The sequence below is a fragment of the Trachypithecus francoisi genome, unplaced genomic scaffold (genome assembly GCF_009764315.1).
Source record: "Trachypithecus francoisi isolate TF-2019V2 unplaced genomic scaffold, Tfra_2.0 Lachesis_group13, whole genome shotgun sequence".
NCBI classification, from domain to species: domain Eukaryota; kingdom Metazoa; phylum Chordata; class Mammalia; order Primates; family Cercopithecidae; genus Trachypithecus; species Trachypithecus francoisi.
Window position 1 is genome coordinate 8,604,062 of NW_022681458.1, and position 14,767 is coordinate 8,618,828.

At 46.3% G+C, this 14,767-nt stretch overlaps 1 protein-coding gene across 4 annotated transcripts in view; it reads right to left on the minus strand.

The window, feature by feature from the left end:
* DIS3L2 (DIS3 like 3'-5' exoribonuclease 2) overlaps positions 1–14,767 on the minus strand; it is a 373,789-nt gene that overhangs the window by 22,082 nt on the left and 336,940 nt on the right. For all 4 annotated transcript variants that reach the window (XM_033229839.1, XM_033229837.1, XM_033229838.1 and 1 more), the window contains exon 14: positions 11,628–11,707. In XM_033229839.1, the coding sequence (XP_033085730.1) occupies positions 11,628–11,707 (80 nt within the window). The remainder of the gene's footprint in view (positions 1–11,627; positions 11,708–14,767) is intronic.

The window sequence follows — 14,767 nt, forward strand, 5'->3', positions numbered from 1 at the left end:
AATACAAATGTTGACTGAACAAATGCAGATTGGATAAATTGATGAATGGACTATATAGATGCAACAGCAAAGATGAATTCTCACAAACATAATGCTGAAAGAGAAAAGCTGGGCACAAAAGAGAATATAGTAAATAATTTCATTTATATGAAGTTCAAAGCCAGGCACAACCAACCTGGTTGGTTAGAAGTTACAATGGTGGTATCCTTTTGGGAGGAGTGAGGGGCACATGGGAGGCTCCTGGAGGCTAAAATATTCTATTTGTTATTTATTTTTTAATAAAAATTTGTTTGTTAATTGTCATTACACTGCCTGGGCTGATGTCATACCCCTGGGCTCCAAGCAATCCTCCTGCCTTGGCCTCCCAAAGTGCTGGGATTATAGGTGTGAGCCACTGCACTTGGCCATGTTCTATTTCTTGACACGGATGTGTTCATTTTCTAACAATTTCCTTGAACTAGATGCTCATAATTTGTGTACTTTTCTCTACGCATGTCATAATTCAGAAATAAGTTTTGGGCCGGGCGCGGTGGCTCAAGCCTCCCAACACTTTGGGAGGCCGAGACGGGTGGATCACGAGGTCAGGAGATCGAGACCATCCTGGCTAACGTGGTGAAACCCCGTCTCTACTAAAAAAAATACAAAAAGCTAGCCGGGCGAGGTGGTGGGCACCTGTAGTTCCAGCTACTCGGGAGGCTGAGGCAGGAGAATGGCCTAAACCCAGGAGGCGGAGCTTGCAGTGAACTGAGATCTGGCCACTGCACTCCAGCCCGGGCGACAGAGCAAGACTCCGTCTCAAAAAAAAAAAAAAAAGAAATAAGTTTTACAAAGTAAGCTTCTTATAAAAACCTACTTTCCAGTCTGTGCACTATAGGAAAAAATAGCAGAATGCATAAGTCACACTATATGCTAGACATGGACCGGTGTTCCTGCGTGTGTACACTGATGTATGCGACTGGTCTGTGGCCAGCACAATCTGCCGATTTTTGCGGCTCCCACATTTCTTTGCTTGGATCAGTTCTGGCCTCAGAAAGCCAGCAAGAGTCGAAGATCTAGTGATTTCTACAAAGGGTCCGCAGCACCATAGCTCAGCAGCATGGGAAACCTCTGCCGAGGCAACTGAGTGCTATAAAATGTGACTTCAGACTCTGTCCCTCCCTGGTTCTCCCAGCAAGTGGGGAATAGGCACTGACTCAACACAGCTGAAAAAGAGCTCCTCCTTGTCCTGGCCCCTTGTGGTTCAGATTCCATGTGCAGGAGACTGTCACTCCAGAGGTGTGAGCAGAAATACAGGAGGCAGCTGTGCTACTCCAGGCCTTGCTGTCCTCCCTGCTCCTGGACCCATGGGCAACTCAGTGCCACTTATGTGTAGTTGTTCTAGGGCCCCACACCTGCTTGCATCAGATAGCTGGGGTAGTATCCAGGTCCTCTTATGTACAGCTTGACCTTGCACAGGGCACCTATCAGGGCATCTGTTTCTCTCTCTCTAGAATGGGAGTGTTCACACCCTCTTCTCCTCTTCCTGTAGACAAAACTGAGGTTAAATGAAGCACTGCATGTTGGCAGACAAAATATCCTGATTGCTGCTACATGGAGTGAGGTGAGAAGAGAGCAGAACATAAAGAGCCATGGCCATCCCTCTGCGTAGGTGGATGGTGGAGAGACACTCCCTTCGCTGAACACTACCCGAATCCAGCAGTGGAAACAGGAGTTGTGCCTGCATCGTGCTGATGCCAAACACTAACGGCTGTGGTGGAACAGTGAGCTCACACCTGCACTGTGAGTGGCTGACTCCCACGTGCACAATACAGCTGCAGGCTTGTGCCCATGAGCTCACTCCTGGCACCTCTCTGGCTGCGTCACTTCCAACTTCCCCCAAACTCCTCCTCTCTCTTGATTTCAAGCTCCCTTTTCTCCTAAACTAAGGCTTCATCAGGAACAAGAAAGGCTTTCTTCAAGCTAACCTGGCAGTGTCTGGGCAGCCTGGAGGCTCTTGCCCTCTGCAATGAATGGCTGTTAGGTAACACTGCTGCTTAGCCTCAGGAGCTGGCGTCAGTTCCAAGGTGCAGACAGAAAGTGTCATTTCCAAAGTACTGAGAAGTGTTGGTGCTGGTTTGAAGTTGTCAGGGCTGCTGGGAAATATTTCCTCTGCTTATTCAGGATGAAGGAAAAGGCAAAGAACCAAGCAGAGGGGAAACTAATTAAACATCATCCAGGAACACCCTACTCTGTCCCCTCCTCAAGGGCAGCAGCCAGGAAGAGGCATCACTGAGATCTACTACTGACAATGTCCCCAACTGCAAGGGCTCTGATCCACCACTGCATCTGCGCTGAAGCCACACTTCCTCTGAGCGTGCCTCCAGGGTCCTAATGCAGGCCAGGTCCTGCAAGATGTCAGGATCCTCCAGCAGGCAACTTTGGCTTTCGTTTGAGGACTTTCCGTTGGTGAACCTTGAAACTGGGCTGCAGGTGGCAGCCATTGTGCGGGCCTGTAATCCTAGCCGGTGGGGTGCTGAGGTGGGAGGATCTACCTAAGCCCAGGAGATTGAGACCAGCTCGGGCAACATGAGATCCTATCTCAAAAAAACAAAACTGAACAAAAAAACCTGGGCCATCGCCTGAGACTCTCCCTACCCAGCCCTCCTTCCTTCCCAAATTCCTTCACAAGGGCCAGACTTGTGTTGCAGTCTGAAGGTTCCCTCTGCCTTCTGCTGCTCTCTCCCCTTTCATCCTTCACAGGCATCTTCCTCCATATGTTTCTGATATCTAATCCCATCTCAGCATCTGCTTCTCTGCAGATCTGAACTGACACAAGTGGGACAGGAGTGGTTCTGAGGAAACAAGCAGAAAGATGGAGTCTGGGGAGTGGCTCGCTCACTACCTAGGGGACAAAGGGGACGCTCTTCTGAGTGGTGTGTGGGCAGGGACAGGCCCTGTACAAAGTGGTGGCTTAGCTGCTCAAAGACTCACCAGCAGTGAGCTGGGAAGAAGGTCCTGAGTCACTGTGATAATGCCAGCACGGGAAAGCCCTGGGTGCACACTGTCTACAAGGGCTGGTTGCTGTAAGGCGAAGGAAGCCCTGGGCCTGCCCCTGTTCCCTCCCCTCATCCTTCACAGGCCTTGCCCCAACACATCTCTCATGCATTAATCCTGCTTGGTGTCCACTTGTCAGAGCACCTGAACGAACCCATCACATCCTCCATGATAAACACAAAACAAGAGACAGAGAACCACACTGTGGTTTTAGGGTTGGTTCTCTAGCTCTATTGTGTCTAGAGAGTGTGTTCTGAGACCCCGGGGGATGCCGAGCAGGCCCCCCCATGGGCAGGGGGCATGTTGGGAAGCAGAAAGAACTATGTGCTCGGGCGCTGGGGAAGAGAATCCAGGTGTCCTTACAGTGACCTGAGCTACCAGGTGCCCGTGGGCTGGGGAGAAGATGTGCAGCCCAGAACTGCCCTATCCTCTGGAAGGTGCAAGGAGTACTGTCCTTCAAGGCAGGCTCACGAATGCAGCAGACCCTTCAGCACAGGGAAATCAATCCCACAGTGGAGCTCTCTCACACGTCAAGAGGCCAGCTAGTCAGTTTAATGACAGGTGTTTCAAGGTCCCAAAATGAGTCAGGTAGCTGGGCAGGAAAAATGAAAGATTTTCTCTTGTTTAGTTTAGCAAACTAAACTGTTCTAAGAGTTAAGACTGGAGTAAGGCAGAGGACCCGGCTGTGAGTGTCAAGGAGGCTCTGAGAGGTCCGCAGGGACAGCAGATGCTGGCCTCACTGCCTGGACAAAGTGAGGCACAACTGCCAGCAAGGCAGAGGAGCAGGCACCCCAAAGCTAGGGCCTGGGTCTGCCAGGGTCTACTACAAGAGCCACTCAGGCAGGTACTCAGGGCAACTGTACCCCCAAAACTATCAGGTCTTTATAACTGACACAGCCATACCACACACCACCGAGTGGATGGTGACCTGCCAAGCAGTGTGACTGGCCTAATCCAGAACTCTGATGACAAGTCAGAAGCTGCCCACCTAACCTGGGATTCACAGGGACTGGAAATCCCAGGATTTCCCAGCCAGCATTCCCAAGCAGGCCTGCTTAGACAAGGCTGGAATCAGCATCCCTGCAGCTTCCTGGTGTGGAGAAAAAGGCAGGTGTCATGAAGGCACAGCACAGGCTTTAGAATTTGCCACAACTGAGGCAGAAGCCAGGTTCTTCCCTTGACCTCTGTGGCCTTGGCAGGTGAGCCTCTTCAGACTCTTCAGGCTTGGTTTGTTTTTACTTTTTATTCTGTAAAATTGTGAAAATAATAAAACCTCTCAGACTCTCACTGGTTTTATTTCTATTTTTTATTGTGAATATTCTTCTTGAATGGTTTTAGACTAGAAATAACCTGGGTAAGCCCCTTGCCTGGTGTCTGCAGGCACTCAGAAGGATGGTAGCTCCCATCATGATTATGGTATATGGATCATAAAGTCTAGATGTCATGAGCAAGAGTATAGCCTTGCGATTGAATGCAGCTTCCACAAGTTCATCCGACATGTTTAATGCTCTTCATAGCTATCACTGTGCTTCAGTACCCAGCAGAAAATGGTAAGAAACTGATATAAGTGACTGTAATTACCATTACATTTAGAGTTAAGCCACATTTTTATAGCTTCTCTTTTCTCCATGTTAGCTCTTCAGAATTCACAGCTATCCATGGAGACAGTTTCCCTGATGTCACGTGTAATCTAATCACCGTAATCCTACAGCAAATGAAAAGACAAAGCTGGAAAGAAGTTTGACTCCCCTGTAGCCATGCTCCCTCTCTTCCTAAAGGACTAAATCAGGTCCCCCGCCTTCCCTTCATCAAGCATTATTTGCCAGGTAGTGGACTAGGCACTGTGGGTACTGAAATGAAAAAAACAAGACCTTGACCTCAAAAGCATCAGCCCAGTGGAGGAAGTCAACAAGTAAACCCACGGCTGAAAGGCACAGTGCTAAGAGCTGCCACAGAGCAGACAGGCATGGCACAGGGCCACGGGGAAGGCACACCTGACCCAGCTTTGGTGGTGCCTGTGAGGGGTGTGGAATGGCTTCCCAGAGGAGAAATACCTAGCTGAGAGTGGAAGGAGAAGCAGAGGTTACCTAGATGGGTGGACAGGAGGTTCTGGGAAAGACAGATGTTCTATAAGCAGGAAATGGCATAAGCATACAGGGACAAGTTATACACAGGAGCGTGAGGTAATCTGGTACAGACAGCATGTAGGGTGCCAGGGCAGGAAGACAGAATGGGTCTGTATGGCAGGCAGGTGGGGTGGGAACACAGGGCTGCCTTGCTGCTGAGGAGTGCCCAGTCCCTTCCACTGGCGCATGGGCCTCTGTTGACAGCATCAGCGTTTATTCAGCTCCATGGCCCCAAGGCCTAGAACTATACAGGTATGCAGCAGATACTCTCTATACACTTGCTAAATGAGTGACCATTTTTAAGTTTATTCAGATATCTGGTTCTGACGAGATGGGAGACTGAACTGATGTGGACCTCCTTCCCAACACAAACACAGAGAAATTATAGATAAAATATACCCAAAGAATAATTTAAATATATTATTGAGTATAGAAGAATAATGGGAAAATGCTCAGATGCTTGAAGTGAAAAAAAAAATTAAGTCAGAGCTGTAATTTTCACCATGGCAACGGGGGGCTGGGAGTATCAGACGTTGATACAGTTACAGGAGCTAAGATTTTAATGCATGCAGGAGGCAGAAGACCTGGCCATGGAACTGGAACTGAGATCCCCACATAAAGCCAGGATCCTGGGGGCTGTTAGTCTTTGAACAAAGAACCAGGAAGACCTTTCTCACAGAGCAGAGGAATGTCCATATGTGGCACAGAACAGAAGCATCTCCTATGAGAAATGGAGATGCCAAGCCCACACGGCACGTGGGTGAGGAGTCCAGCTACCCAGGAGGTGAGACTCCTAAGACAAGGAGTTAACATCCAAACTAGCAGGACCTATGAACCTCCCTGGGTCTTGGCAGAACACAGGCAAAAGTGATGAGATAACACATCTACAATCCACAGTATGTGGAATTCCACAGTATGTGGAATCCCTGCTTAAGATGATCTTTTTTTTTTCTTTCTTTCTTTTTTTGAGATGGAGTCTTGTTCTGTTACCCAGGCTGGAGTGCAATGGGCACGATCTCGGCTCACTGCAACCTTTGCCTCCTGGGCTCAAGTGACTCTCCTGCCTCAGCCTCCCGGGTGTCTGGTCTTACAGGCGTGTGCCATCACGCTCAGCTAATTTGCATATTTTTAGTAGATACAGGGTTTCACCATGGTGGCCAGGCTGATCTCGAACTCCTGACTTCAGGTGATCCTTCTGCCTTGGCCTCCCAAAGTGCTGGGATTACAGGCGTGAGCCACCACGCACAGCCTAAGACGATCTTATGATAAAAAACAAATTGCAAGAGAAAATGAACCACAGAAGAGTGAGTCAATAGACACAAGAAATAAAGATAACTGGTACTCTTGGAACTAGAACTAAAAATCTTCAAACAACTGGGAAGAGGCTACAAAATAAATACAATCAAAATAATCAGGGAGATAAAAGAAAGAATAGAAATCATAACAGAAGACTAGGACACAAAAAAATTGATTAATAATAATAGGCTGATTTTCAAAAGCACCAAATGGAACTTCTGAAAATTAAATATAAAAACCAAACATTAGGCCAGGTGTGGTAGCTCACGCCTGTAACCCCAGCACTTTGGGAGGCTGAGTTGGGCAGATCACCTGAGGTCAGGAGTTCGAGACCAGCCTGGCCAATGTGGCGAAATCCCATCTCTACTAAAAATACGAAAATTTAGCCCCGCGTGGTGGCGCATGCCTGTAATCCCAGCTACTCAGGAGGCTGAGGCAGGAGAATCACTTGAACCCAGGAGGTGTAGGTTGCAGTGAGATGAGTTTGCAACACTGCACTCCAACCTGGGTGACAGAGCAAGACTTCATCTCAAAAAATAAACAAAATAAAATAAAATAAAATAAAATAAAATAAAATAAAAACATTCATATTGGGAAGGGTTATTTAACAGCAGATAGTAAACTGCTACAAGGAGAACAAAGTGACAGACACTTCTGCGGAAGTTTCCTAAAATGCAGCACTAACAGATACAGAAATAGAAAAGAGAGGAAAGATGAAATAAGATGGTGGGTTTCTAACAAGTTCCAGAAGAAGAGATTAGAGAGAATCAAAGAAAATAGATAAAAATTTCTAAATGAGAACTATATTGAGTCCTAAACAATATAAATAAAAGTGAATCCACTCAGACATAATGTAGTAAAACTGCAGAACAAAAAGACAAAAATAAGGCCTAAAAAGCAACCAGAAGGAAAAGACATGCACACTCACTCAGGCTGCAGAGAGGATAGCCCGGAGGCTGACCAGTTAACAGCAGGAAGAACAGCTTGCAAAGCAGCTCTACAGTCCTGGCAGTGAGAAGGAGGGTGGCAGTGGGGATGGAGAGAAAGGAGCCTTCTGACAAGGCTCCTTGTTTGTGAAGGTCACCACCATCCACACAGTAACTCCAAAGTCAGAAGCATTTACTTTCCTCATCGTTGTTGCCACAGCACTCGATTCCTACTACTGCCAAAGTGCACATCATCCTACAGGGTGCTCGAGTGTGCTTTGCTACTTATACAAACCCTGAGGGCATGCACTGGGTCTAACGTGTCTTTGCCTCCCCCATGTAACACACTATACAAAGCAGGGCCTTCATAAATGTGTAACTGAATTCTCACAAATCACTTCTTCACTCTTGAAGGCCTTGTTCCTTGCCCTATATCAAGAGATCTCCAAACTTCAATTTGACAAAAATGACTGTCAATCACTCCTTGATTAACTGGATTCAGAGTTAAAGACAGGTAAAGTTTTCTGCAACAGAGAAAAAAAAGGTGGCCCTTGGGCCCACGGGTGGTGACTGGTGGCGTCTGCCAGGGGGTGTGAGGCCTCATACCTCTTAGATGCAGATTGGAACAGCTTTTGGGAGGCTGACAGAATAATTCAAGGTGGAGAGCTTTACTAGTTGAACCCAAGGCACAATAGGACAGCTTCTCTCTTTCTTCTAATGACCTCAGAGCTTTAAGAATGTTTACCTGAGAGCTGTGCCCCTAGCCTTAGAGAAGGCAGGGTCCAAGTCCCATCCAAGATGGACAAGTCCTAGGGACTGTCCTACCTGGACCCCAGATGCAGAGATTAGCCCCTTTATGTGAAAGGAGAACAGGATGACATAGAGCCAAGGATCAAAACTATCAGGCACCACCCATGGACCTGAAGGCCACCTTCTTCTTCTCTGTTGCAGAAAACTTGACCTGCTTTTGATACTGAATCCTGTTAATCAAGGGCTGATAAGAGAATCCAGAAAATATAAAAATGGAGTGCCCATTTTCTGGGCCATTCCATTTGAAAGGAAAGACTATTTGGGAGAACCATCCAACAGCCTCAGCACTTATTCAGAACAATTTTTTTTGTTGATGGATTGAATTTGGCAGACAGAGATGAATGCTAAAATGATTACAAATTGTACTACAGGGAATACCCAAAAGGGAAAAGCAATCGTTTCAATAATCAGTTGTACCAAACTAATATTCAAGCAAGCTTTTTCACCTGTAGAATTTCCTCTCTCTGCTGGTGGTGTCTTCACGTTACTTGGCCTGAGACAACATGGGCCCCTTAAGGGACTGGGCTGAGTATCTTCATTTCCTAAATGCCACTATTATGCCAATATTTGGATTCAGGCATTGTAGGGAAAATGACCCTAAATGGAAACAGAGGAATACAGACAGGGAAGGGTCTGGGGGAGACAAGAAGTCATAGTCAGGATTTTGGGATCCTCCGTGCTTCACAACTCATGAGTGAGGAGAGGAGTCTGCCTTTGACAGAGCGTCGTACACAACTGAAGGCTGTGAATGGCAGGCACACCAGCCTCTTCCCTCATAAGCACAGTTAGCAGAAGACTTTCTGGGAAAATCGAAGTCATGAGCTGGTTTTTCTCTTCGGGAAGAAGAGGCAACCAACACTTCCTATGGGCATTCTATATGTGAGATTGGTGATGACACACTTCAACATGACATCCTGGCCAGAGAACCTCATGCAACCATGCCAGAGAGGTATTATTAATCCTACTATTTTGAACAGATGAAGAAACTAGGGGCTCAGTCCGGGCACGGTGGCTCATGACTATAATCCTAGCACTTTGGGGGGCCAAGGCAGGTGGATCACCTAGGTCAGGAGTTCAAGACCAGCCTCGCCAACATGGTGAAATCCCGTCTCTACTAAAAATACAAAAATTAGCTAGGTGTGGTGGCGGGCACCTGTAATCCTGGCTATTCGGGAGGCTGAGGCAGGCGAATCACTTGAACCCTGGAGGTGGAGGTTGCAGTAAGCCGAGATCATGCAATTGCACTCCAGGCTGGGCGACAAAAGCAAGACTCCGTCTCAAAAAACAGAAAAAAAAAAAAAAAAGAAAAGAAAAGAAAAAAGAAACTAGAGACTCAGAGAGGTTAGGAAAGTTGTCTATGGATTGAGAATGAACCCTAAGACTGACTCTAATACAAGCAAGAGAGAACCAGAGAGAGCAGTCACCAAAGCATTTGATCACCATACTTTTGTAGATCATGGCTCGTATCCGATTTCCTACACAAATACTTTCTTTTATAGGTCTTTGGGGGCCAAAACTTATTCATATTTATAAACCCTAAGTTATCTTCTTACATTGCTTGATCTGGTAATATGCTAGGAGCTATGGATAGACCAAGACACAGAGCTAGGCTGGGCATGATGACTCACACCTATAATCTCAGCACTTTGGAAGGCTGAGGGAAGAGGATGGCTTGAGTTTAGGAGTTCAAGACTAGCCTAGGAAACATCATGCCACACTGTTTCTATTAAAAAAAAAAAAAGAGCTAGGCTATTTTCTCTTCTTACAGTCAAAAACAATGTAAGTTGTTGCCACTGGATATGTGAACAGCTAAGACATAAAGGACAGAGAGCTGGTTCCCTTCTCCCATTGAATAAAAACTCTGCAACCTTTTCCCAAAGAGCAGACAGTCCAGCCAGAATTGTTAAAGGATGTCTGGTCAATCCTTCCTATGATTAATTAGGGGTACACACCAGTTACTATGGCATTCTCCTAAAGATAAATTACAAAGAGTCATCACGTCTTGAAGGTAATCCCAGTGGAGATGTGGTAATGAGGGCACCCAGTAGTCTCTCTTCCACCCAAAACAGCGCCAGAGGTCTCAAGGAAGGCACCGATTTCTCTTTTGGAAGGTCATAGATGGTTCTACTGGCATGTGCCTATTTGTTTCCTTCTACTGGATGAAATTAAACAGCCTGGATATTTAGACAATGAGACCAGAGTACATTCTCCTTAAGTTCAGGTTGGGACTGCTCTTGTCACTGACTGGGGTTTCTAAGTGGCAATATGGGTCAATTGTTTTCCATCTATTCTCTCCCCAGAGTAAACATGCTAATGTTGACTCTGCTTCTCACAGCTGTGGCAAGTTACCCTGAGTGAATTACTTTAGTTCCCTAGACCTTAGCTTCTGCAAATATGACAATAATAAAATAACACACCTGGGGTTGTTATGAAGATTAAATGAGATAACAAATGTGAAGTCCCCAGTACTGTGCCTAACACATAGGAGGTGCTCAGTGGTAGCTGCCGTCATTACCATCACTGTCATCATCGGGGCACATTCCCTGTGCCTCACTCACCACTACTTTCACTGTCTCACAAACAAAAATACACAGTCAAGGAGGCAGTCTGTGGCTGGGTACAGTGGCTCATACCTGTAATCCCAGCGCTTTGGGAGGCCGAGGTGGGAGGATCGCTTGAGCTCAGGAGTTCAAGACCAACCTGGGCAACACAGGGAGACCTGTATCTACTAAAACTTTAGAAAATTAGCTGGGCATGGTGGCATGCACCTGTAGTCCCAGGTACTCGGGAAACTGAGGTGGGAGGATCACTTGAGCCCAGGAGTTTCGGGCTGCAGTGAGCCATGATTCTATCACTGTACTCTAGCCTGGGTGACAGAGCAAGACCCTGTCCAAAAAAAAAGGAGGCAGTCTATGATGTGGAAAGGAGGTGCTATGAAATCATGCAAGGTGCCACCCTTTTCAACAAGGCCACCAATTTAAATCTCTGTAAGTACCCAGAAATCTCCCAACTATTAATATAAAATACACAAGGAAGATAATCACAACAAAACCCGTAAACCTAAGTATAGACAGACAGTGACTGAGAACTGCAACAAAGCCAAAGTCACACAGTGAACCAAACAAGCAGGCACATGATTGGAGACCAAGAGTAGAGAGTGTCTGTGGGACACGTGGAGCCTTGAAAGAAGGTCTGCTTCAACATCTACTTCTAACACACCACAACTGCTCCTCTACAAGTGCTCCAAGTTCTGTACTTAGGCACAAAGAGATCTTACAAGAGGAATATTTCTCTGCCCGCTATTTTCTAGTATAGTAATAAAAGGTGTATTCTCTTCCTGATGACCACTAAGCAATGGAAGCTCAGTGTCAGAAAGCCCACAGGCACCACTGCTGCACACATGTGAAGTGACACTCTTTCCCACTGAGTGGCTTACTTGTTGCTGTCGCGGTACTCATAGATATGACATCCTTGAGGCAATCCGGTCTCGTGGTCCAGAGTGAAAGCAAGCTTTAGCTGAACAGAGAGAGAAGAGAAAATAAGTTTTAGGCAGCATGCTCTATTCGCTCCAATAGCTGAAATGAAAAAAATAAAATCAAACAAAGTCACACTCCCTCAAGTCAATGTGTTGTGGAGAACTTGGGTCTGCCCGCTCTGGGAAGAGCCCACACCTTACAAGGACCCCATCCATCAATGACAATTGTCAGCAGGACTCTACTTGTTCATTCAGCATGCAACCAATACATTTATTAAGCACCTACCTTGTGCTAGACATGAGCTGGCTGAGAGGGAAAGAACAGGGACAGCAGACTCTTTTCACGTGTCTTACCATCTAGCAGAGAAGACTGACAGCAACCAAAGGATCAAACCAACGAATGTGTAGACATGTGTAGAACTTCAAATTAAAATAGGCTCTCTGAAGCAAGAAAAAAATCCCCATGTTTCTATGAAAGTAAAGAGCCTGACCTGGATAGAATGGGGAGAAAGGAAGGCTCCTCTGAATCAGGGGGAGGAGAGAGGGGAGTGCAGAGGGTTCTCCTGGGGAGACAGCACAGTTGAGTGCAGAAGCCCTGGGGCAGGAGCTGCAGGATGGCTGGTGAAGTTGGGCCCTGATAGATCCAGGGACATGGTGGGTGACTCTGGGGAGGACCTTCTTGGCCACACTGGAATTTCTGGCCTTTACCTTAACAGTGAAGAAGAGACAAAGAAAGAGTAGATGAGGGAGTCAGAATTCTATTTCGGCAAGATCCCTCTGGCTACAGTGCAGTCTGCAGACCACAGACCACAGAGTAGAAGTAACGTGCTGCAGGAGGCAGCCACTACGGAGTCAGGGGAGTGGCCAGGCGAGCTGGGATAGAGTGAGAGAAATGGACAATTTGAGGTATATGTTAGAAGTTGAATCAACAGGATATGCTGGTGGATGTGATGTTGGCAGTGGCAAGGAAAGAAAGGAAGAAATCAAGGACGGTTCAAACTTTTGAATCTCAACCACCAGTCAGGTGGCTGATCCACTGCTGAGAGAGACTGAATTTGGGGACTGATAGGGAGTCAAAGGTTTGACTTTGGACATGTTAACTTTGAGACACTCATTAGCTTTCTTCAGTTACGGAAAATTAGGAACAGGAACTCTGGGAAGGTCTTGGTTTCTTTCTGGATTCCAGAGGGCAGTGCTCAGGTGAGTGCTGAACTCCCAACAGAGCGCAAGGAGGTGCAGCATGCCCTGCTACAGCCAGCTGGTTATGACAGCTTTAACGTTCCAAATGCAAGCCAATTACTATGTTTATAAATTCACTGGGTTTTTAAAGCACTAGGGAAATTTTTACTAAAATTAACTGCATATTAGGATGATACATTATTATAATTTTTTTTTTTTTTTTTTAACTACAAGGCTGTGAACACAGCTAATGATCTGCATCATTATATACTGGATGATTTTTCTCTTCCTTAGTGGGAAAGAAACTCACAGGAATGGTTTGTCCTCTAACTGACCCAGATGAAAACACAAAAGCAGAAACAAGCCCTTCTCGACCATCATGAAGCCAGGAACTCAAGTCAAAGGCATGTTTTCCCTACAGAGCACCACTTGAATCTTCCCAGCCCTCTCCTTTGTGAAGTAAAAAATAATTTTAAAAGGATCTATTAGTTACAACCCTTTTCTCTTTACCACTCTCTTTGCAGCTGAAGTCAGGTCTATATTCATTCTGTCCATCTTGAGTCTGCACTGCTTAGAAATTTTCGTATCATTTGACTCAGTGATTTAAGTTATAAATTTATAGCTTAGAAAAATTATCAGAAATGTAGGAAGAAAAGTTTTATTCGCAAAACTGTCCCCACCCCCCTCAGTGTTATTTATTGGAAAGACTAAAAAGTCCAGCAACAGCAAAAGGTTAAAGAAACTATCCTACAGTCACATGTGGAATAGCAAGCAGTCGTTACGTGGCTTAGGCAGAAATTTTACTAACCCAGGAAAAATACGTTGGACAGATGAGATAAAGCAGGATGTACACTTGATTATACAGTGTACCATGAAGACTGTGTAAAAAAAGGACAAAGACTTCCTAGAAGAAAGACTGAGGCCAGGTGCGGTGGCTCATGCCTCTAATCCTAGCACTTTGGGAGGCCGAGGCGGGTGGATTGCCTGAACTCAGGAGACCAGCCTGGGCAACATGGTGAAACCCCATCTCTACTAAAATACAAAAAATTAGCTGGGTGTGGTGGCAAGCACCTGCAGTCCCAGATACTTGGGAGGCTGAGACACAAGAATCGCTTGAACCTGGGGGGTGGAGGTTGCAGTGAGCCAAGATTGTGCCACTGCACTCCAGCCTGGGTGACAGAGTGAGAGTCTGCCTCGGGAAAAAAAAAAAAAAAAAGACTTGGAAGGAACATACCGAAACAGCAACAGTGCCTATCACTAGGTGAGAGGTTCCAGGTGATTACTTTCTTTGCATTTTCCAAATTCTTCATAAGCATACATTGCTATGACAGAAGACTAATAGGTTTTCCTCCTTATTTTATGACTGGTGATTCTTTCTTACAGAATTCTAAGTCCTCCTGGGTTTCCTGTGTCTTTTGGTCCCTGTTTTCTGGACAGCTGGTCTTAGCTGAGTGTCTTATGCCTCTTCTACTGGCCACTAGACCCAAGAAGTACAGTATTCAGCTTCTCAACCAGTATCTAAGCATCCTTCTTGCTCCCTCATCATGAAAACTGGCACTGAGTCAGAGAGGACTTAGCCACTGGGCTGGCACAGGCACGCAAGGGAGATGAGCTGGCAAGGCAGGCTGCACGTAGGAGTGTGTGGACTTCACTTTGCCAGAAGAGAGAAGCCATGGCAGGTTTCAGGGCAGAAAGACCAGCTCTGATGGTCAGGCAGAGAAGGACTGAAGTGAGAGAGGGCATGGAGAAAGGCCTTAAGAGGGGTTGCTAGAGTACCCCAATGAGATGATGAGGATTTAGCTTACGGAGGTGCAGTGGCATAGGAGACAGCTAAGAGACAAGACTTGGAAGTACATACACATCTAACTATGTGCCAGTGATAGCTGGAATCTGCCTCGCAGACCGCACTCAATGCTGTGGTG